Source organism: Helicoverpa armigera, chromosome 2 (assembly GCF_030705265.1).
Source record: "Helicoverpa armigera isolate CAAS_96S chromosome 2, ASM3070526v1, whole genome shotgun sequence".
Taxonomy (NCBI): Eukaryota; Metazoa; Arthropoda; class Insecta; order Lepidoptera; family Noctuidae; genus Helicoverpa; species Helicoverpa armigera.
Window position 1 is genome coordinate 6,359,693 of NC_087121.1, and position 24,823 is coordinate 6,384,515.

The following is a 24,823-nucleotide window of genomic DNA, read 5'->3' on the forward strand; positions in this document are numbered from 1 at the left end:
TTCGAAGATATGCTGGAAGAGATTTCTTTGGACATAAGCATTACCGATGTGAATTCCTTCTTTCACGTCGCCTTTTTTATATCCTATATTCTTATAAATCAAGTTCAGCAAACATTTTCTTCAAATGAAAAGATTAAAGTTTGTACAACCAATGTTATTTTAACTGAAACCTTTTCTATTGTCCACCGTATTGTCAGCTTATCCACTTTGTGAAGTCCTGTATCAGTGTAGTTGATCCAATTTGTATGTAACTTCATATTCGTGTCATTTATCGGTACCTATATTATTACGCTCCAAAGGATGTCGTGGGTGGTCACTAATGGTCTTAATATATCTTAAAGAGGTCGAAGATCAAATATTATTCTATTACTTGCTGTCTGATTATTCAATTGTGTGGGTTCCTGTGTTTCCCATCCAATTGCATTAATTGCATTATGAGCTGTGGGTGTATCTGATTCTCAATCTTGTGAGATTTACAGACTGTTGGCACCTACTTTGTTATTATGTGTACCACGTGGGAGTAAATCGTTTCATTGATGTTTAGAACGACAACGTAAGTATCTTTACTTTTTAATTGGAATAGAAAGTTTAGTTCCATGTTTTGTATCTTTCAATCGTTTGTTCTCCATTTCTCCAATGTTTTGATTGTTATTATTACTATAGTATGTAAATGAATAGAATTGTTTATTTTAAATTCCAATGTCCTTAATTCAACGTTTAGCAACATGTAGAATAGAAAATCATTCTCAGCTTTCATTTACAAGGCCATCGTCGACGCTGATTCGTTCCACTTTTTGTTGAAACTTTCTGTTTGAGTCTAAATCCTACAAAGTCTAGTTTACGAGAAATTGTATTAATTTTTGCGTTCGACGCTATGTTTACGAAGGCTGTCATTTCCTACAAAGTGGATGTTTACGTAACGTCAGTCCAGTACAATGACTTTAATTCTCGTCTATGTAATGTACATTTACTGTTTGTGGACGCCAAACACGTCATAAAAGAGATTGTGTAATCTAATGATTTCTGATAATAACAAAGTTACGTAAATAAAAACTTAACAAAAGACTTCAACGCACTGGCTACAAAGAAGTCCCTACGCATGCTACGAATGGATACAACTCAAGATTTGATTATACAGATTAGTACCTAAACTGGTGGTTTTTATTGTATGTGGGGCTAAACAACATGGCTTCTCAATTACTCAAGTACCTAAGTCTCATCAGAAAATAATGCAAAGTAAATTCGAGGATTTTGTTTCGCTTACAAAGCATAGATATTTCATCAAGTAAAATTTCATCGAGTTGGTTTTCTATTTATCTAAAAGTAAGGTTTTCAAATTCGAAACTTTGGTTCGAAGTTTTAGCTACTACTTTTACTACGGAGCAGTCCTCGTCACACGAGGCATTGGTTGTAGATATAACTGTGTTTAGAAATGACTGATGTTTGCATAAACAATTACGTCCTATAAACATACAATGCATCATAAACAACTAGCATCTAGCTGTCACGTTATTCACCTGAGAGGAATCGGCTGGAAAGGGAAGCGATGTGCAGGCGGATGCACGGGCGGGTGCACCGGCGGGTGCACGGGCGGGTGCGCGGCCAGCAGCGGCGCGGGCGGATGCACCGGCACCGCGTGCGGCAGCGGCGGCGGCGGCAGCGTGCTGTACGGCGGCGGCGGCACGTTCTCCAGCTCCGGCGGCCGTGGCGCCCGCGCTCGCCGCACGCGCCGCCGCCGCGCCGGCTCCTCCGTCTGGCACTCGGCACTCGCCACACTCCGCTCCCTCTCCGTCTGCACCGCACTGTTCACATTCACGGGCGCATCCTGCACCTCCACTATGTTCACGTTGACACTGGACACGTTCGGTCGGCTCGGCTCGCCCGGGACGCGCACCGAGACCGAGTCCGACTTGCGCAGGCCGGGCGCGGGCACGGGCAGCCGCATATCGGTGTAGGCGCGGGTTGACGCGCGCGCATGTCGACCGCCGGTTGGCGACTGGTCGCCCCCCGCGCGGTGCAGCGCGGTGTCGGTGCGCGAGCGCGCGAGGGGCGGCGAGCGGCACTCGTAGGGCTGCCACAGCAGTGCGGACAGCGCCTCGGCGGCGGACGGCGGCGGCGCGCCCGCCACGCTCATCTCGTGACCGCGCTCCGCTGCCGCGCCAGCGCCGTCACCCGCCACCCGCCGCCGCCGCCACCTGCTAATAACACATATCCTTATCAAAACCTCTAAAACCACTAGTACCTAATCACTAATCCACCCACCGCCAGCAGCAAAATTCTGAAGATAAGTTCAAAGTCTCAATTACCCGCTATCATTATTTGCATTTCATTGCAGCCAAAAGATACACAAAAGAAAAGAACAAAAAAGAAAAACAATAGACTAACAAAATAACTCGGTCGCAGTTCCAGAAGTAGAACTCATGTCAAATTATACTATCGAATGGCTCGCCATCCTTGATCCTCCTACTCTCATCATCTCCGATCCTTATACCCTTTAAGTTTAAATATCTTATTTTTTATCATGGTAATGGGCTTAATATTAGGTATTTAAAACAATAACTTCTAAGTTACATGTGCCACAAATTGCGGAACACTAAGTAATGTTGTCATTTGACTTGACCGCAATAGCTCACAATATTAGACAGCGAACTCTAAAGGGGTCTACACACCAAAGCCGCTGACCCGGCGGCACAGCCCGGCGGCACGACTGCCGCGGCATGGGGTGTTCTAGTAATTGTCAAATACTCTATGAAAGCCGGCGGCATGATTGTACAAAATACGGCCGGCGGGTTGGGCCGCCGGGCTGTGCCGCCGGCATCAGCGGCTTTGGTGTGTAGACACCTTTACATTTGACGCATAATAGTAGGGCTGCCACTCCGTTACTTACAGATGCGAACACTTTTGTCCATCTTCTACCTGAACCTTTACAATACTACTCCGTTGTCACTAAACCAACAATAGGATCTTTTCATATCCCGAAACTTTTGGACAATGTGGTCCTTATTTTTACAAGTTAAAAGTATTATTGACGTTAAACAAAACAATTTATTTCTGTTGTTGTTTCATTTAAAGTAAAATGTGGTAAAGATATAAACAAATGAAGTACCTACTTCGAGAAAATTCTTTTCATATCCATATGAATACCTAACATCAATTTGTACAGTAGTAGTCTTGGCTTTGATTCAAATGTTTGTAAATTAGTTCCAATTAAAAGTAAACTTGGGACTATACTAATACAAATTGAGGAAGTTCTTAATAACTTCCTACTTAAGGCTACATAACATAATGCAACACGTCGTCTCATAATGATGTTCGCTAATTCGTCTCACATTACGTGTGTGATCGTGCAAGTGTTCTACACTTTATCTTAGAATCTGTTAAAACTATGTTTGGAGTTGTGTCCGCTCGGCTGCCCCTTCTCTTGCGTAACTTTCTGTTCGCTCCACTTACACTCATGCAGCCGTCCCCTTATCACCGTACTTTTACATTTCTACCAAAAGTTTTATCCTGTCCACATTGTTATTGTTGTAGCCCTTTAGAATAGAATTTAACTTACTTCAACTTCTTTTCAAATGTATCCTTCGTTTTACAGCAATAAAAGCCTTTTTCAAAGTTGTCATTCAGTCACAATACACGCATTCAATTTTCCATAAAACATCCGCCTGTTGCGGAGAATTGGGCATTTGCATAAATAATTTATTTTATTTATTTATTTATTCTTAGAGAAGGCTTACGGACTAATCACAATATTATAAGTAACATATTATATAACTAAATTGCCAACAACAAGCCTCCACAGATAATTCAGTGCTTACGTCGGTTTCTTTAATCCCTTCATACTAACTCTTCAGAAGAATAAAGATTTACCACGACCGGGCTTAATAATATGCAGCCAGCTCTTATGTAAGAATAAGCCCTAGTCTGCGGGGAAACTTTATGAAATTTTAATATTCTAGCTGGAAAAAGTCGAGTCACTTAATAATTCTGACAATGTTATATTCTCACAGAAACTTGTCACAATGGTACTGGTGAAAACAACTACATATTTATGGAATACATTATAAAAGGTAGCTCTTAATCCTGATAGCTTTGCTTGCAATGCAGTCGATATGAATGTATGACAATAAAGTGGATTAAGTTCCAGGTTTTCAAGTATCTAAATGCAGTTATGATCCAGGCAATAATACCAATAGATTATACGAGGCTTTGGGAAAACTCGATACTCGAGCTCGTACAAAGAAACCTTTTTCAATAAATTCGTTCGACTACAGTTACTTAAGTTTGTCATGAACTCTTAAGTGTACTTTGACGTCATTAAAGCAGCAAATCATTGAACTTCAAAGGAGATATCGTCCATTACGCGAGTATCACAGGGAGATCAGCTGGGCCCGGTAGCTGAGACCCGAGATCCGAGGTGAAACCGCACTCATACACTTTCTCCAAGGCCGCTGCGGCGCCAGCGCCTCCCACCACCGCCACTTTAATCATACACATATAAAGCCCCAATATGTCCGTCTTTCTATCCAAATGTACCGAACACGATGAAATAGTTTGAAAGGTTAACTTTCTTGATGATCGACATTGGAATTTGTTAAAGTTTGTTTCTCGCATTGTTCATGTTAGCCATCACCGTCATCATGTCGTCTCCTCTGTAGTCGCAATGTGAATGTTCTATAAGTGTTAATTCTTTCTATAAGTCGAAGTGAAGATGTCGGTCTTCAAAAAGCTGAAATTATCTGAATCGAGCTGAAAACTGAGAGCACGCAAGCTTTACTTAAGATTATGACAACAATAACCTGTTCAGCGAAATAGTGAATTCAAAATTATATATTTCAATAAAAACCTATTAAATGCCGTCCCAAGCATACCCGAAGCATATAACTGTAAAGGAAACGCACGGACACAGTTACATTATATCACATACTATTATTGTACACTAATAATAACTTTCATAAAGTTGACAGTTTACAAACGTCTTCCGTTAAGTGTGTTGCATTTATCTGATTGTATTATGAAACTAATTAGGCGAGGATTAAGGCTTGCCCTACATGGCTGTAAATATACATAGTATTAATAAATATATGTATAAGGTATTACAGTGTTACGTGAGTTCCAGTCGAAATAAAGTCGTGCAATATTGGATCACATTATGTTTTTTATCTGACAAAAAAGGCTTGATGTTTATGATTTTGTATAACTTTTTAATGTTATATTTTGACTAAGTTGTTAGTAGAGAATAGCCTTGTTCTGGATTAATTAAAGAGAATATAATGTTATAACTTCAGGCTTATACATGTAATAACATGTAATTTAAGCTCTTCGGTAATGAGGTAAAAATAAAATCTAAGTAACTTACCTGTTTTCGAGTTGTTGTTACTATTAAGTAATTTGTGGTATTATATGTATATGTACGTTAGGATGTTATGTTTTAATTATAATATAGCTTAACTGAAGAGAGGATCCAAACGTATACTCACAGTGAAATTCTGCGCTTCCGCGAAATTACTACCGGGAAGTGCGTAACTCTTGTATGTAGCTGTATAGGCATTTAATTATACGTCGTAATATATGTGTTACATTTTATTTTAAAAAATCTTAATAGACCACACAAAGGTAATCTCGAATAATGCTGGACATAAAAGGAATCATAAGATTACGCGCCTTCATCACAATCTTGCATTCATCACAATCCTATTACCGAATAGAAATCAGCTATAACTCGTTTTATCAAATAATTGTTTTATAAGTATAGATCGGTCAAATGTTACGCTTTCTCTGAAGGTCATTTGACAGAAAGCAAACTTGATTGCCCACGGCGCGGGCGTCTTGCCCCATGGCTTTGAAGTTTCTCTCCGTTATAATTGGAGGAGACACTAATCCACAAACACTTCGAGTCGTCGCTTTGAATATCCGTCGAGCCGATAAACATCTTAGATAAACAATATTGTAATACCACCGATTATGTAACAACTATCGATAAAAACGTTTCGGAATAATGTGCACGGTCATCGTAAATAATGTGTGAATGTGCAGCTAAATATTACTTAAATTTAATGTTAATGAAGAAATAATTTCGCAGCAACGATTTCCGATAAATTAATTTTCATTTTACGTTCGTCGATGCGACGTAGGTACGAACGCATTATGAAGTAATTTATCAGTTGGCGCGGACGTTCGCATCGTAATCCATCCTCATAAGCGGACGGCAGCAGAAGCGCCCACAAACCGGTAACTTAATCCTCGTCAATTTTTCACAAACTCTCACTTCGTTAAATTTTTCTGCTGCCTCTGTATTCTAATAATTTTCGCGTTGATTTCGGATTAATCAGTGCCTGCCGACATGAACTTAATTGGTAGTACGACGATTCTTTTCAGAATCAGGAAACAATTATCCCTAGTGTTTTGTTCCTTCTACTATTAAAACAAGAAAGAATGCCAAAATCTTTATAATGCAATAGGTACATGTATGAAATAGAGTTAAATTCAGTTACAGTTTCTAAGTTTTCTAGTTTGCCTTGCAATCGCTTGACTTCTTAACTTAAATCACATAACCCAATACTTTCAGGAGTCAATCGCCTCAATCACAACGCAATAGAAACTCGCAAGCTGTATCGCTTGATGTTCTGATGTCAATCCTCTAAGCCGCATTTGAGAGCGACGACAAAAGAGGTCGGTAGTTATTGTACAGCCTGATGCACCACTAACCCATCTCAGCTAAAGCACTATCACAACTTCAAAATCGATACCAACCGAGTAATACCTGAAGCTTCATTCATTTCGGTATCCATTACATAAAGTTCTATTCACTCATGAAACACAAAGACTCATAAAACGTAATACACAATAGAAAAGTTATGTCATCATGAGAAATCATCAAGTATTTCACATCAATTTAGACTGTTTGGATTTCTCTTGAAAGTACCTAGTATTTAACGTGGTATGATATACCTAACTATCTGTATGTAGTGTAGTTGTGTTACATACACTGAATACCTAGTAGGATCTCAGTTAGTCGGCTCTACGGCTTTAAGTATTAATGAATAGTGATGAGTTTACGCGCCACCTTCAACGATTACCTGAATTATTCTACAATTCGACATGATGAAACTGTAAGCCTGTGTGAGAGAATTAAAGCAAAGCTCGACAGTTCCCGAAATCCTCAAACAATATAGATTGTTGATTGTTCCAGTAATCAACAACAAAATCATCCTCAACTTTATCTGAAATAACTTATAAACAACACAAAATAAACAAAACTTTTGAAATTAGCCTCTGAATTTTATTTACTTTAGCTTTTTGTTAGTTTGATGAATAATAACGAGGGATCTGTGAAAATACATTGGAGTTTAACAATGTATTATTATAATAAGTATTACGTAAAGAACACTTAAAAGTTTATGAGAACTGACGTGATATAAAGACAAGCGAGGAAGTTGCGGCTTGACTTTTATGTAATGCTTTCTCCAAAAACGCATTTGGGAAATAAAATAGAATGCGTTCCCTTTGTAGTGAGTTGAACAACAATGGCTTGGCGCCGGAACTTGGTATAAAAATGAAAGTGGATTCGCCTGTTTATTTTTATAAACCCGACAATCTTGTTCTTGTTTCATTTGGTTGGCTCCTTATTAGCATACGTCGTAGTGGCCGGTCGACGCCTCGTGTCGTACCGCTAAGCTCGTAACGCGATTTATGAAAATCCGCTTCGGCGTTGAAAAGTACCAAATAAAGTTACTGATATTAAACAGTAATTGCTGTTGACAGGCTTTTGAAACTTATTAGCATAATTTTATATTCTATTGCTAAAATGAAACCCTAAACTTTCTTTTAAAGGCAATATTGCTATCAATTTATCAATTACCCAAACAAAATTTTATATGAAATCGATATGGTAGTAAATTCAATATTAATGAATATGTAATATAGCCTTCAACAAAACCATCACGCTAATAAATACAATTACAAGAACTTATACAACTTTTAATTGAAATTACTTAACCTATCAATGTATAACTACATCTAGTTAAGGGATTAATGCTGTATGCTAATTATATATTACTATGCGATTAATTACTTCAGCTATCACGTATTCAATCGTTTTAATTAATATTGTATGTTGCGGCATCATAATAACGTATCAATAACTAATACCTAAATTAATTAAACGTTCGTCGGTATCTAGGAAACCGTGTCATAATACTGCATCTTAAATAAAAACAAATGAGTTTGACTTTCTTGCGCTAATATTCGGTCAATCGGTCAACCGGTCTGTTATGATCTGTTTATGTATTCATTCGAGATCGAATACGGAAGCTATTTATTTACATTACCAATAAATAAAACCTTTTAGAAGTTTCTGTATAACGGTTGGGTGCGTTAAGGGAAATTATTATGATGTCCTGTATGTTCTCTTAAAGTAAACAGAGTGGAAATGTTAACTGACCGAAGTTTACTCAAAGGTTTATTTATATAAAGGTCATGTAACGGTAAACTTACGTGGGCAGATTTCATAAGGTATTAAGTATCTATTTAAATTCGAAACGACCTTGAGCATTCGATTAATTACTAAACGGGACATCTAACAACTTGAATAACCGTACTCTTTACAATTAAATAAAATTAAATTGCCGACTTGAAAATGTCATTAAATTAAGAGTCAAAACGAATGCAGTAATATGTACGTTATTCCCTCTTTGTATCATAGAGAATATAAATTATACAGGATCGGCTCTTCATACAATTTCAAAGGGCTGAAATCGAAATTATTTAAAATTAATAAAGAGAAATAAGAATATATTTCATATATTCCGTACAGAAGTCGTTCAATTTAAATCCAATCCGGAGCCCGCTTTCATAATACCGATTTTATGAGTGTTACGAGTGTGCTATATTGATATTAACTGAGAGAAACTTTATATGATAAAAACTGTTCGATGGTAGCCCATGATAAAACATTTTTCATACATATCTTACCAATAAATCTTGCTAACTTTCGGCCTGACCGAAAAAGTTAATACTTTCCAAGCTACTACATAAATATGAATATCAATACGATTTTATAAGCCGGACCTCAATAAAAAGTTGTAATATACGTACATAATATCACGCATGTGGACTTGACTATAGCAGATAGCAATTTAAGAAATCGTAATATTATCAGAACGTTTATTAAAAATGTTTGAGGGTTGTGCGCTGTCGACGATCGGTAAAAATTATAATGACTATAAAAAATGCACGTCATGTTTTTAACGAAAAATAATCAAGTACTTGAGCCCTTCAAGTTTATAAACAGCCACACTAAATCATTTTGAATTAAGTGAATACGATTCCTACGCTAAAAGCTTGTCAAAATACAGAATCGATGAATTGCGAGATACAAATATAAATACCTACTCATATTCATAGCTCCTCTTTGAAAAATAAAACTTTTCTTCATACATAGGGACCTACTGAATAGTAGTGAGTCTTGATGACAAGTGCTCACTATTTCCTCTGAACATTTCTATCTCGGAGAAGTGCTGAAATGTCTTATGTGACTGTTATTATAGCTACGCTCGTGCAACACACTGAAACAGCAAAACTGAGGTAAAATAAATATGTAACTGCTACATACATTATTATATATACATTATGGCACCGTGTATAAATAACATGTGTTATTATAACATCAAGCAAATTAAAGAAAAGGTGAAGGTTCTGACGTATAAGGAAGTTCAGGAGTTGGCGCTAGATAGGTGTAAATGGAAGGAGCTGCACCGAGAAGAGCTGGGCTCTGAAATGAATGGTAAGGTTATTCAAATTTAAGGTAGGTATATACATAGTTCGATGTGTTGATCACAACACACGAACAAAAGCAAACAGTAAACTAAGCCGCAACTTTATCACAGCGCTATCGACCACAAACAACAGAACATCGATAGATACTGTTATAATGACAACACTACCGAACTATACCGCAGAGAGATTATTCCGAGTTGATTATAAACTATTTTCTGCCCTTCACTAAGCAAAATGTTCTACGTGCTTTATTCGTTTAGGTATCCGCTATTGCAGTATTTGAAACAACTCTTCTTGGTATTGGATTTTAATGGGTATTTCGCGGTTGTGATGACGAATTGACAATCATGAAGTATTGGAACAGCTGCGATCGCGGTTGCGACTGTTTAAAAGGTTTAAAATTTTCCTGGATGCACATTTATAATTACATGTTTTTTAATGTATTCAAAACTTCCACCTGCTCTGAAAATACTCGGCATGTAAGGTATAAACCTCAGTGGACATAAATACATATGGTAGTCTGTCCTGAAAATAAGAGAAGAAAAAGAAGAGAAGAGCTCTTAGAGAGCTTGTCAAAGAATATATAACGTCGCACACGGACCAATACCTAAGTACATTTGAAAACCGATACACGTGTTACCAATACTAAATTAGTACATAGGTAGTATCGAATTACAGCCAGCATTATTTCATTAAGACTATCGCTGCCTCGTCTAGTCCTCGGATGATGCATGCACGACCAGATTCAATTACTACGAAATTGATTACCATCTGTCTAAGCCGAGGCTAGCATCTGCCTACGCGTCCCTTACGGCTGCGTATTACAAAGCGACGATCTGATTCAATGGCTAAATGGTTTCACCTCGGCTGCGCTGATTGCTCCCTAACGAAGTTCTTGTTCTTAATATGTGGGATGCGGATCAAAAGTATCACGAAAATATTGGTTTTTCGGTCGTGTTCGAGTACGTTGACAAGCTTTAGCTGTCTCTTCAATGGTTTTTAATTAAATCATGGATTGCGTTAGGTAACCCTGAATCAGGTTTTTTGGTTGCACTTGAATAAATATTTTTTTGCGTAGAACCAACTTGATATTTTCCTTTTAGAAAGGTATTGATAGAAAATTTATTAATGACTTTATTAAATAACATCTTTTGGATTTTTTTGTATGTTTATCTAATTTAACTTTTCTGGTTTAGCAAACAATCTGTATGCTTGTTGCGTTCTCACGAATAGACACAAAAATTAGGTACCATTCACAGGTCCGTTCTAAACTCACACATTACCGACTAATAGCAGTGCTATGCTTTCTTCCAATTAAAACATTCCGATGTAGTCGCGAAAATAATCTAGTTGTGTCAACTGACGATGAAGTGCGACAAATGACTGTTTTTATGTTTAATACGCATGGAGAATAACCCTGTAAAAAATGACTCAATCATATTTTTCAGTCATCATTTATTCAAGCATATGGAACATTCACAGCGGCCGAATGCATGTACGTATACGCAACGCACACAGGCGCCGACGTTTGTTTGGCGAACTCGTAAATTATTTATGTGCAGGATTACTTGTGAAAAAAGTTTGTCACGGACGGTCTCACCTGTCCGAAGCTCGGGGGTTCAATAAAATCCGAGTCGTCGCCAACAAGTGAAGCCATCACCCGCAGGCCGGGGTGCATAAATAATTTAGCCGGGCAATCCGCCGCTTGTTTGCATGCGGATTATCATATTAAACGGATATCAGGGTCGTCGACCGCGGGCCCGATACAAATGCAAACAATATCATGCAACATTTATAAAGACAAATAGCCGGCAACAGAAGCCGCTCGGCTGCCGCATTGAGCTGTCCTCGTCGGTGCTGCAACCGGAATCACATCAGGTGCACCTTTGAGCTGAACAAACGGTTGCATTGTCGTCTATTAGAGAGTTTTCTTCGTCGGTGTAACACTTTGATCGTATAGACAGTTCTCTTGAAACGGATCGCTCCGATCATGAAAAGAAGAGCCATTTTATTTTTCCGGGAATTTTCCTGTTTGTTCATCGCATGCTCTTCGACGAAGCTTTTGAGTCGCTAGTGGTCTTTGTTATTTTGTAAAAAATAAACCATTTGGTAGCGTCCAGATTGAACTATGTTCATAGGTAAGGTCTTGTTCGATATATTCAAAGCAAACTTCTGATTTTGTATTTTTCTTACAACTTGGTCTAAAATCAAAGAATTTACTCTTGAATACGAAAAAACACATTATAATTGCTAAATTCCAATAAAATTCTTGAGGTTGCCGTTATGGATTAATTATCATTTAATACCATGTATTCATGTCACTAGAATTAACAGCTAACTTAGGCTTAGCAATTCTACACACACTAAAAGACTATGCTATAGTGATAGTTAAAGATAGCAAAATTTTCTTCATCATCATCATCATCATCATCAGCCTATCGCAGTCCACTGCTGGACATAGGCATAGGCCTCTCCAAGTGCACGCCACTGAGAGCAATAAATTTTCTTATTAAAGAGTAAATATTCTGCTGCTTGTTAACATGACGTCAGTATATGTTATTCGTCTCAAAAGCCATTTCACTAACAAAGTGAGCGATCTGAACCTTCAGGGAGTAAACCTGAATGTTTATCGTGTACAGAGCACGTCGGAGAAGAAAATGAGAAACTTGTTATCTCCGCCACTTATCCCATATTAGTTTTACATTCCGTTTATATTTTCCATGTTTACCTGTGTATGCGGGAATTTAAAATTTCATTACACCAACGGCAGTAAGCTTTGTACATAGAAAAGGCTACCTAGGATAACAGCTTTAAGCGAAATGAGATTTTTGTGGATGGCCCCGAGTTCTACAAATAAATACACTGAAATGGTGTATGTAACGTTTTGAGTGGAATAATAATTAAATTAAATTAAGGTGTAGGTTATCTAAACAGCCAAAAACAACAACGTTTAAATAGAAATCGTGCATCTTTTGGTTTATAATTTTAAACCTCTATTCTCTACCTAACAAAGACAATATTATAATTATATGACAGGCTTTGAAACGAAACACGATAACATACAAACTTGTCCGTAGAACTTGTGATATTGAGTCTATGGCAGTCTTCCAAGATTTTGAAAGCAGTCGTAACATTTGGGTAACCAATGGGTTTCCGTTTCCATACCCCATGGGAACAAAGCTCATAGTAATTAGCAAACAAAGAGGAACAGAATATCGTAGGAGTCCTTCTCTATTCAAAGAAAACACAGCGAGAAATAAGTTTATCGTTAGCAGCAAGATTAGTTTGAGTGTTTCCAGAAAGTAACACATAATTTTTCTGACTTTTAAAATAACTTTATTTAAGTGTATATTCATGATCGTCATTATTTTGTGGTAAAATAATTAAACCTCTTTTGGAAATGTAAAATCGTCCCTCTCAAAAGTCTTCAGCTTTTGCGAAAGGTAAAAGTATTATCCACCCAGGATTTATCCTAAGATCTGTGTGAGCAAAACCAAGGTCTCTAAATTCATCTGTGAGTAAGTAGTCTGTTGAGCTAAAGACGCTCACTAAAGTAGACCCTTTGGGATTTACAACCAGCGTCCCACACCCCTTTGCTCCTAATTCTCTACCTTTCTTTCGCAGCAATAACAACTGGTAATCCGCTTCAAAAATACTAAAGGCACTTTCCTTACATTTATCGCATCGTATGAACTTATATTATATTCTCTCAGAAACAAATGTAAGATATATCATGAAAAACGCATTTAACACTTTTAAAACGGTTTTTTCATTTGTTACTTCGATTTTCATTTTCTCTCTGATTCATTTATTTCATTCAATGGTTTTCTGTTCACAATACAACCATTCATTTCTTTACATAAGTACTTTACCACAATCTCGTTTTATTTTCAGCAACAAATGTTTCAGTCATATATGTCTATAAGTCCATTGCTAGTGTAAGCAAATGGACTTTGGACAATAGTTACGGACAGCAATACGTTTATCTTTCAGCTTATTTATTTCAATAAAAATGGCATGGTTCTCTGCATATTTTTATTTTTGTTATGAGCTGTAAAAGAATTCAACCACAGCCATGATGGTAATATCAATCTTTGTTAAAAATCAACTACACAGAAGCTTCGAGTTCAAGTTTCATAGATTTAGCACGTAACATCCATCTTCTATTTATCAAGATGGCGAAAGCTAAATGATGTTCTGTAATAAGCAATAAGTCGATCGAATTACCTAAAAGAACCGTCTGTAGGTGCAATACGGTTCGATGGCTTTACAAATCCTTTTCGAGGGTACAAAAGATCGCACGCCTCCGTACCGATAACTGGCTGCCGATTTTATCTTGCCTTTGTGGTAGCTATCAGAGTTTCAAAGAAATGAGTGACGAATAAAGCTTAAGCCATCGTTCCTTGTGACGTTGGCGAAAAAAATAAAAACGTTACGAGAATCGTGTTCCGAGTTCCAGCCACCCGCGTAGATATCGATCAAGCGTATGCTTTGTAGTTCTCTTGTTAGTTCTTATACTTATATTTTGTTGTTCGTAATTTGATGTTGGAATTGCCGATAAATTGGCTAACCCTTCATTCGTGTTCATGACCTCGTTTTAGGGCGAACCCTATTTGCAAGAAAATTGCTTTATGTACATATTTTAGAAACCCACAAAGATACACAGAAGCCACTTGTTCTTGGGCATCGTAAGTCAAAATAAATAAGACTTAAAAGAAAATGATTATGATTTGAAATATATTCGAGTTTCTAAGTTACTCCTCCGTACAAATTATAATAGAAAGAACACACGATAAAAAGCCAAAATGATGAAATTATTTACGATAAGAATAATGTTTGTGAAACAAGATATCTTATGACATTAACGTAAACAAAAAGTGGACATTGACAAGACCCGGGTAAGCCTCTATTGTTTACATTACCCTTTTCAATCGAAATCCTCATGTCTACTTTATATACACACATCATTATATATCCTACATACATAACTCTAACTTAATATTTTTTTTAGACGTTTACAAAAAAATGTTTATTTCCCGACTTGAGGCAACGTTGTTTTAAAGTGAGCTTAGGCTTAATATCTGTTTATGCTAAATATTGATCTAGATCGAATTTAATAACAACAAACGTCTTTACTTGTCAATCCTCTTTGTACAATAATTACATTGTTAATTGTAATTAGAGAATTCATGTTCAGATGTATGTATCTTCCCTGATTCGTCACCAGGCTGGCAAATAAAAGAACTGATTTTTTACAATGGAGAATGGAGAGCCTTTACCAGCAATAAAAATACTATTTCAGTGGTTAAAAATAAGGTCTTTTTCAAAGTCTGCTAAGGGCTTATATAGATGAAGTACCTATTCAACCTTTAGTGAGAACGCTATTTAGGTACTTGGTCTTCGCAAATTGCCAGTCATTGAAACACTCGGGTAAGGAGACCTATTTCATTCTACAACTGTAACGTAAGTACACAAGGTCAACGTGAAAGAAAGGAAACAGGGCGCCAGGGTACTGAAATACTTCGCACGTGGTGAGAAAATGTCGGGAAAATACTTGTATATGTGTAGGCATTCAACGCTGAAACTATAGAAAGCGAAAGGTGGCCGGACTTCAAAAGAAACTACCCACAGTTAGAAACAATGAGGGTTGAAGAAAAATATAGATAATACACATGTTTCTTTTATATTACAAAGCACTAGATCGTCTAAAACTTTACATAACTTCAGTGACACGTCAATGTATAGGGGCATACATGTACTTCAAAGTAGATAAATGAAATTACATTATAATAATCAAAAGGTTTTAACCATCAAATCAAATGAAATCTTCATACCACAAACAGTGATGGCACAAACGCCTGACATTTGGTCGATGCTCTCAATTGCTCACAAAAAATCTCTAGGCGCTTAACAATCTGAACTGTAGCAGGGTAATGTGGAAACGTTAAACACGTAGGCGTTATTGAATTATTCGATTGTTTCCGTCATTATTTTATGAATTACCAGTGATTAATTTATTATCTGATGTTGTCATTTTTGTTAAATGCCTAATGCTTTAATATTGTTATCATTTCTGTGAATATTTTCTAGGTCCAACATGCTAACATGCCTTTTGTGGGTTTTTAGAATGTTTCAGGAATTAAGAAAACTCTGATACTGAAGCTTGTATGGTGATTTAACATACAGCTCCCTCGGTAAGAAGAAGTTGACGTTTTCCCTGAAAGTCATTTTCCGGAACCCTTTGACTACAGAATTGGTACATCAAATTAATTGAGCATTTCTTAGAACCATGCAACCTTTATAGCGTTTTGAAAGCTTTGCTAACTCCAAATTCAATTAACAAGTTGTATGAACAAATATTGTGTTACTGAGTTACAGTCATGATTACTGTGCTTTAGTATTAATTACGAACTGGATACAAATTCAAGCATAAAACTTAGTCCGAGCTTACTGCAAGGAAAACTTGTTCAGATTGAATTTATCCAGATTTACTGTCTAGTTCGTTTCGCTCCGGTACTCTAGAAGTCTAGAGTTTTTAGCACCTGACACGACTTACAAATTGTATTGGCAAGCTCCACTTGTGCCAACTTTAGCACAGTTGGGGACTTGAATTAATGATTATACTCACACAAGTTTGCTTCGGCCGTATTCTTTCGCAAATATATGGTCGGTTTCGAGCATAAAAACTTGTATATGAATTTACAGCTAGTGTGCAGACATTTACACCGAAATTTTCGTGTTTGCTTTTGTAAGTGAAATTTGGAGAGTCCGAGGATACATTTTTCTCGGCTTTATATTTACACCGTAATAAATTATTTTGGGCACACATTACATGAATTGCGTAAACTATTTTAAAATTATACTTTGTTGAAAGCTACTAAATTAGATTAAAATAAACTAATTAATAATGTCGCATGCAGACGCAATTAAATTAAAACGTTGACACACACAGGCGATTACATCAATCTTCGCATAGCTCCTTCACTCGTTCATCCATTCACTATTAGGTCAGGATGGCAACTCGATCTCCCCAGTGCTTTTACCCTCGATTTCAGTTCAAACGTCTTCAATTCAGAACAGAAGTTATTGACCTGAACAAGCTCTTGATAGTTGAGCGATTAAACGTGTCTGATTCCGTGAACCGTGCTCCAAGTTGGAAGCCGATGCCAATGTTGAATTAAAGTTTTATATTGCCGCATATCATGTTAACATTGCTTTAGTACCAGCTTATAGTTACGAGGCTGTTAAAAGCCAGTCTGCACCAAAATATAACAATCTATACATATAATAAATCTGTAGAAAGTGATTGTTTGTTCGGGATTCACGTAAAATCTACGAATTTAATGCAGACAATGCTTATATACAAAAGTTTTACGTAACTTGGGGTATTACTTAGGCTTTGTTTCATCGAAATCGGTTCACTCTATCAAAAGATATGATTAATTTAGTGAATTCAAGATGCAAAATATTACGACACGCAATCTGTTTGACAAAACAGTACAGGTTAAAGTAGCTCCATCTGTGGTAAATAAAATACATCAAGAAGCGAGGTGGTAAATAACAATGAATTACCATTTACATTCTTTATATACTGTTATTTCAATAGATGGAGTTGTGTATTTTCCGTAATTCACCATATTTTAACACGTAGTGTAATTTTTCGATAGACATTTCAATAGTGTTTGTCAGTTTGCCGTGCCACATCAAAATCCAACTATAATTATTACCTTGATGAAAGGAAAATTAATAGATCTCAGCCAAATTTAAAACGGTGCCATCTAAATTATTTTTTGAACATTATGTCAAAAACAATTAATTATAATTTAAAGTTACAGATGGAGTTCATATCAGGTTTTTTTCATAAACATAGTTTAGCTTATCTTCCACTAAGGTGGCCTTAAACAAATTACTTTGAGTGAGTAGTATTATTTTTTCTGATGCAAAATATGAAAACTTAATCCTAGAAGAAATCAGGATCTATCTCTCGCAAGCGCTGCTAAGCGTGAGATAATGTAGGCTTCTGTAGCATTAAAAACCAGCCCAGATACAAAGTGCAGATAAGAAATGGGAGCTGCCTTATCGCGTCTGAAAACGTACAAAATACGCGTCGCATACCAGAGACATGCTTACTTTCAACTTCCGATCGCAATTAATACACTGTTCACGATTACGAACAGTCTCAGTTAGACCCGAGCCAAGTCTAAAAAAAAACCTTTTATATAAAACTACGTTTGATATCATTCAATTACAAAGACAGAACAGCCACCTATAGGTGGATAGGATTTGCAACAGAGGATAGGATATATCCTATCCTAATCCAGAATGCATTGCAGGTGTGCATTGCACAAAAATCAATGGTATCCTATTCGAGAAGTCAAAAGAGTTGACCTGCCAACGTCAGCTTCTGCGCTAAGCAAGTGTTCTTAATAGTACCATCAGAATTACATTCATCGTTGAATGAGGTGAATAAATTTTCAGAAACCACAATAACAGTAGGAGCCAAAGCGTATTATCGCTTCATAGAGCTCTGATTGGCCCCAGGTGACCAAGTCAGGTCTGATTTGTTCGTTCATCAGATCTTTGAAAGTGTTTCGGTGGATACTTACTGTCGTCCTGTTTACGTGTGACACAAAATATGGTATATAAACGTCCTCCGCAAGAGCGAAATTTTCCCAGTGTGCGGTAGTGACGCACAGTATACAACACTTATGTTTCTTTTGATTTGCTGGCTCCACCAAGAAATGACAAATTGCGAGCGTACATTTTGAAAATCTTGGCAAAACTGCAGGTTTCAAGTACGAACACATGAAGTGGACTCTCTCAGATACGTACATTTTGCCTATTCGTGAACTAATGCAAACATTTCGGTGGAGTCCCGGCTTAGGCCACCACATTAGGCGTGCGCGATCCTCGGGCGTGTGAGTAGCGCGGACGCCGCGCGTGCGTCGCGAGCGCGCTGCGTGAGCGTCGCGTTTTGCTGCCCTGCGGCATTTGTAGCGCGCTCGCGGCGCACGCGCTCTCCTTGACGTTTGACTGCTAAGGCGTTTAGCGAGCGGCGGGGATAGCGGGCGAAGGGGTAAGAACGCAACTCGAGCGCCGCGTGCTCGCCTCGAGCGCGTCGCTTGCACTCTTCACACATGCCGCAGGGCAGCAAAACGCGATGTTCACGCAGCGCGCTCGCGACGTCCGCGCTACTCACACGCCCGAGGATCGCGCACGCCTAATGTGGGGTCAGCCTTACCATAGTGAGTAAGTGAAACTATCCTACCCTATGCGCCTGCTGATGATGATGACTCATTGCATCATCCATCCAGCTATTCCCCAACTATGTTGGTGTTGGCTTCCAGTCGCCGAATCTGTTCGAGTACCAATATTTTGCTTGGAGCGACTACCTATCTGATCTCTTCAATCCAGTCACATTACAAGACATTATCCATGGTAAGACTGACAGACTTTCTGGCTTCTGATTAGTCACAGCAGCTGCAGAAAATGTACAAATGACAGCTTTGTCAGACTCAAAGCATATAGACATAGATTATAGCTGTTTCCTGTGAAAATTACTTACGCACTTTACGTAATAATTTTCCAAATTGGCTGACTAGATCCAGAGATATTCACAACGTCACAAACTTTACTTCTTTTGTTTAGATAAATGGTCACATCCACAACACAACCTTGATCATTGAATCTATGCGACTGCTAAGTGCTAATCCTAATTATACAGTCACGTGAAAGAATGCACCTACGGGATAAGTAGTATTTTTACGATTCTATATTGCCCACGCAGACGAAGTTGCGGGCAACAGCTAGTAGCTTAATAAAAGTTAAATATTATGGAAAGTTTTTTTCTACAACAAAAATTAAAGTAGTTAAATCTGGATTCACATTATAATATTCAGGTAAACATTTTTGATTAATCGGTCACTTACATTTGTTTTATTACAGTTAGTTACTGCTTTAAAATGATGATTAGGTGGAGAAAAGGAAAAAGCTTAAAGCAAATATAGTTTTTAAGTACCATTTGACCATAAGACACTATGGTTCTCACCAAATGACCAAATGGTTATAAAACTAAAACCAATCTTTAATTTATCAAATACAATATCACTAATTAATCCAATAATCTTATTTAATTTCTAAAGACCATTAAAAGGGTGTGCATGAAACTACCAGCGGATCAGTTGACAGTACAATTTAGCTAATTTATTCCCGTGTAGTCGCTCGCAAAAACTTCCCCTCGTTAACTAAGACGACAACACTAGTAAATCACGCAGCGCCACTCGCTTCGTATCTGAAGCAAGATTACTATCTTCAAAATTAGAGGAGAGTGAACAGGGTTGCCGCATTATGGCCTCTTAACTGATTGCATTGTAGAACAGTATCCGGACTGTTTTAATTTGTGAATTTTAACCTTTATTTTAATTGTGAATTGCATAATGAAGTTTTAATCGTTGCTTTTCATTTAAACAACATCAGTTTCGTTTTCATTTTGTAACTTTAGGAACATCATCTCATTATTTTGTCCATTACAATCTTGCTGCCACTGTAATCCCTGCATTAGTCCTAACACTATTTAGAGGAGACCAACATACCTAAATGAATGCCTCACCGACTTAGTAGAGAGCGGTCTATCCATAGATGTAATATAGTTTGGGGTCTATCTAAGTAAAGACCGTGCACTCGAAGATAAACTACTCAACTAGAAAAGCAAACAGTTCGGCAAGAAATGTCTATGGTAGCTAAAGGTAAGGAACGAGGAGGTTATATACCTGAGGTTATAGACCATCATGAATTTATGGTTACCTCGGGTTGTGTGCTAATCTATTATTTCCAAGTCTGCTTGTTTACGGGTAACGTCATAACTCATAGTGCAATTTAATGTTTAATAAATGCTAATTAGTTTTACGTAAAAATAATCAGATGATAATTTGCAACGGTAACAAAATATTACCGTCAAAATAGAAGCGAGTTCCGAAGGAAACCACTGGTGTACGTTTTGGCATAAATGTTAATGTAACTTCATCCTGCAATTTCCAACTTTCAGCGAAATTTCATTAAAAAGGAAACAAATGTATGAGTAAATAAAAGTACAAATGCAGTCTAGGTACGTATATAATGAAAGCGGTGACAAGGAGAAATATAGAGCGAACTCAGCGGCGGCCACTGATTAATTCTACAACATGAACGGACAGTTCTACTTACTTTTGTCTGTCTGTACGTAATATCTTCTAATGAAAAGCCGCCGGATTGGGCTCACAGATTAATTTTCATTCAAAGCGTTAATTGTGATGGAAGTCATTATTCTTCAAATCTGATAATGATGATTTTGCATGATAACTGAATACTTGGGTAACACATTAGTTGGTTGTTACGCTTAAATATTGTCACCATAGTTTCACGAAAATTCTGCGGTCCTTAATCACCTCAATAACTCACAGTAAAAAGTGTCTGTAAAACTTTATGTCCCTCATTTGGAGGCAGCCGTAAACTCTGAATGGCTCCATATTAAAAAATATATATCGTGTACCAAAAATTACACACAGAAAACAAACTAAAAAGCACCGCTCGAAGTTACCTAGGCACCGTTGCAGCACCTCCGCTTTTCATGATAATTCCCCGACCAAGTTTCCCTTTATATCAACTTTTTTATTTTTCCAGTTTAATATCATGCAAAATGAAGGCCCGGCCACGCCACTCTGAATGGTCGGCTCATTGCATCCCGACCGTAAATCCAACTCCCTTGTCGGTACAGATACTAACGTACCCATAGTAAATGGGTGTAGCAGCGAAAACAGAAAAAATAAATTAGTCGCATTAGCATGAACACTTCATTCAGTGAGTGCATGGAAAATTCAAGGTTAATTAGTATAATGAACTTATTTTTATAACACCCCAGCTACAAAATATAATAATTCGCATTTGGACTAATTATGACCGATTTGTGAATATTTTTCCTTAGATGTAAAACATCCAGATTTCGTACTATATCTAAAGATCAGCAGTTAGGTTAAGAAAAATAATGAAGCTCACTTTAGTTATCAATTTAAAATTTGAGCCAAAATAGCTGAGTTTGAGTTCTTAAAAGCTCCATTTAAACAGCTTAGGTTCTCAAAGTCCAAAACATCGACTAAAAAAGTATAGGTACTTACGTATTTTCAAGAACCAATGTCTATGATATTTTCGCTTTCTTCTTCAATAAATCGCGTCGGCGATAGAGTTTCAACGTTTTAGTAATGGAATAAAAAACTTTTACGTACAAAGGGTTGTGACTTACGAGCTTTCGTCGATAATGTTTTTTGCTCAATCGTTCGACTACTCAGCCGAATGAGAAAACTTATTGTATATTTACAAGTGTATTCAAAAGTATGGGACATGGGACGTATTATTTTCAGAAGTATACACCTGATTTCACCTTTGTGTTATAAACCTGTCCGTAGGTAGACCTTTTCAAATATTTTATTGAATCAGAAATTACTGGATATACATTTTGAGTAATTTTATTCTTTACAGTTTATATCAAGACTTTATCCTAATGGATAAAGAGTTATCTACTGTAATATAAAGTATGAAGCACCTAATGTAAGAGATTATGAATTAGGACGCATTAACTATATTTGCTTTGAACTTCTATACGCTATTGCGTAGTATGTTTGGCGCAATATCTTTCAATTTATTTATTGGTATTATGCTCTATAAACCATTGAAGTGGTCGCCCATTAATCAAAATTCCACCGCAATCCATTAATTAAATTGTGGAGTGAGTATTCATTTTATTCCAATCACTAACTTTGGTGTGATTATAGTTTCAGAAGTTGTTTTTCATATTAAACATACTACGATAAATCTGTATCTAGGTTAGGGTCGAACATTTAAAATCTTGATATCAACGTATTCTAGGGTGGCTAGGCAAAGGCAAAGAATTCTATTTTGAGAAAAATACAAGGATTTTGCACTTGACTGTAGTACAAGCTTCAATACTGAGCCTGTGGTGTAGTTTATACGCTCAGCACAAACACAAAGTATGGAGAGTCGTTATTCTTGCCATCGTCTCCCAGGTGACAAGTATTCAGCTAGCGGGTTTGTGATTTTATAGCTGTAAAGCTCAAACAAACTCAGCGTGTTTAAAACAATGTTTGCTTTTACTCACAAAGTATTCGCAAAGTGTAATGTTTCCCAATAAACATTACCACAACACAATAAAGCATTTAGTGCTGTAATAATTTCTTGTGTATCGAACAACCAATGTGGGTATCTATCGATTCTAATCTCATGTTTTATTCGATAAAGTATTATAAGTCCTTCGACACACATCTCGCTTTCTAATCCTCGGATTTTCGATAAAACTCACATCGAATATTATAAATCTCTTAATACCCAACGATCGCCTTCCCTACCAGAGTTACACTTGATGTTTACTGCTCTCTCAAGAGTAATAACTCTTGCTGAATCTAAGATGATAAACTCCGAATCGACCCGAGTAATAAATTCATCGCTGTAGCCCCACATACATGAATATTACGTCAGCACGAAACTGAGTTACGTGTACGTGTATCGGTAAGCACTCACCTGAGCCATTAGCCACTTGCAATGAACTAACAGCCTTACATAGGAATAACTGTGGAGCACTGTCACAGCGCTTTGTTCCTCAGAGAAGTCCGGACTTCCAACTATAATAGATTAGAGTTCTTGTAGTTCTTGTCTAGTCCGCAAAGCGATGAGGGCCGCTCCCTAAACGATTAATTCCGAGTGAAGTGAGAAGATTCCGTCTATCCTACTGCAATGCAATACTGTTAATTAGTTTAGTGCTCTGCGGACACGTGATGAATGATCCATTTGATAAATTACAGATACGTTCCAATACATATGTATTAAGTTTCCTGACCCTATTTTACATTTTATCCCGAGCGGAAATAACAAACACCGAGTTCTGAATTCGATTACAAAGGAATAATGTTTTCGATTCCTCTTTCATCTGATTCTTCGATTGAGTTCAAGAATACTGTAATTTCAATAAAAACTAAATAAAAAAGAAAATACAGTCGGCAAAACTGCTCGGAGCCGTTTTACAATCAAGTCTAAATTAGAGGCTGTTACGTTTGAACGCGAGCGAGCCTACAAATCCCCACGAATGCGGCTTTATTTCGTTCCGTCGCACCAATCAGAGCAATTAACGGACAATAAAAAGAAAACGTCCCTTTTCCGCCCGACGTGTGGGGTGTGGAAACAGGGAGGGTGGCTAGGGAATCCTAATTGTTCTCTATTGAGCAGACAATGCGTATACTTTGTGAATAACTCTCTGATTATAAGGTAAGTAACGGTGAAGAGTTGTAACAACGTTTTGTATAAGAAAATCTCATGAATACTTATTTGAAGGAGGCATCGAGGTCCTTAATACATGTACCAGGTACCGTAACGCATTGACGTTACGTTACGGTAATTCTAAAATCTATGATATTGTTCTGTTTGCGGTTTCAGGTTCAATTACTCCTACCTGACCCGCTACTGGTTGGTCATAGCCTTAGATTTCCCAGAATTACGCATGTGGCTTGCTTTATCAGTTCACAGCCAATAATTGTGCTTGTATGACTGCGTAATATTAGGACGAGAACAATGGCGGGTGATCTGTGAGGGGTTAATTCGTAGCATCTGCGTAGGCCTACGAACAAATATGTACATGTACCTATAACGTGAAGCACGTGAATGTACTCTGAAAATATTTAATATCTCTTCTACTAAGTGTAACGTTATGAAAACATTTTTAAAATACCCTCATTTTATATTAAAAAGATTCCATTGTAAGAACACATCGATCGGGACGATCGCCAGCATTTCACAGGCCATTTTCTTAGACGGAGGGACCGTTTTGAATATAAAACACAGTCACTAATGACGTAAACGATTATTGACAAAACGTTTTGAACGACCGATAGAATGACGAAGCAATTTAAAATAAAAGCAAATAAAGTTTTGTTCACACAGAAATTACTTCTGTCATTCGGTTAAATCTTTAGCAAATTACAAGAACGATAATATATTCTGTGAGCCAGCA

The 24,823-nt window shown here is 37.2% G+C and overlaps 1 protein-coding gene across 5 annotated transcripts in view; it reads right to left on the reverse strand.

The window, feature by feature from the left end:
- LOC110376323 (uncharacterized) overlaps window positions 1-24,823 on the reverse strand; it is a 110,321-nt gene that overhangs the window by 73,886 nt on the left and 11,612 nt on the right. For 4 of the 5 annotated variants that reach the window (XM_049843784.2, XM_049843781.2, XM_021334766.3 and 1 more), the window contains exon 2: window positions 1,518-2,198. In XM_049843784.2, coding sequence (XP_049699741.1) covers window positions 1,518-2,134 — 617 coding nt within the window. In that variant the 5' untranslated portion in view covers window positions 2,135-2,198. The remainder of the gene's footprint in view (window positions 1-1,517; window positions 2,199-24,823) is intronic. The other variant, XM_049843782.2, reaches the window with a different exon arrangement.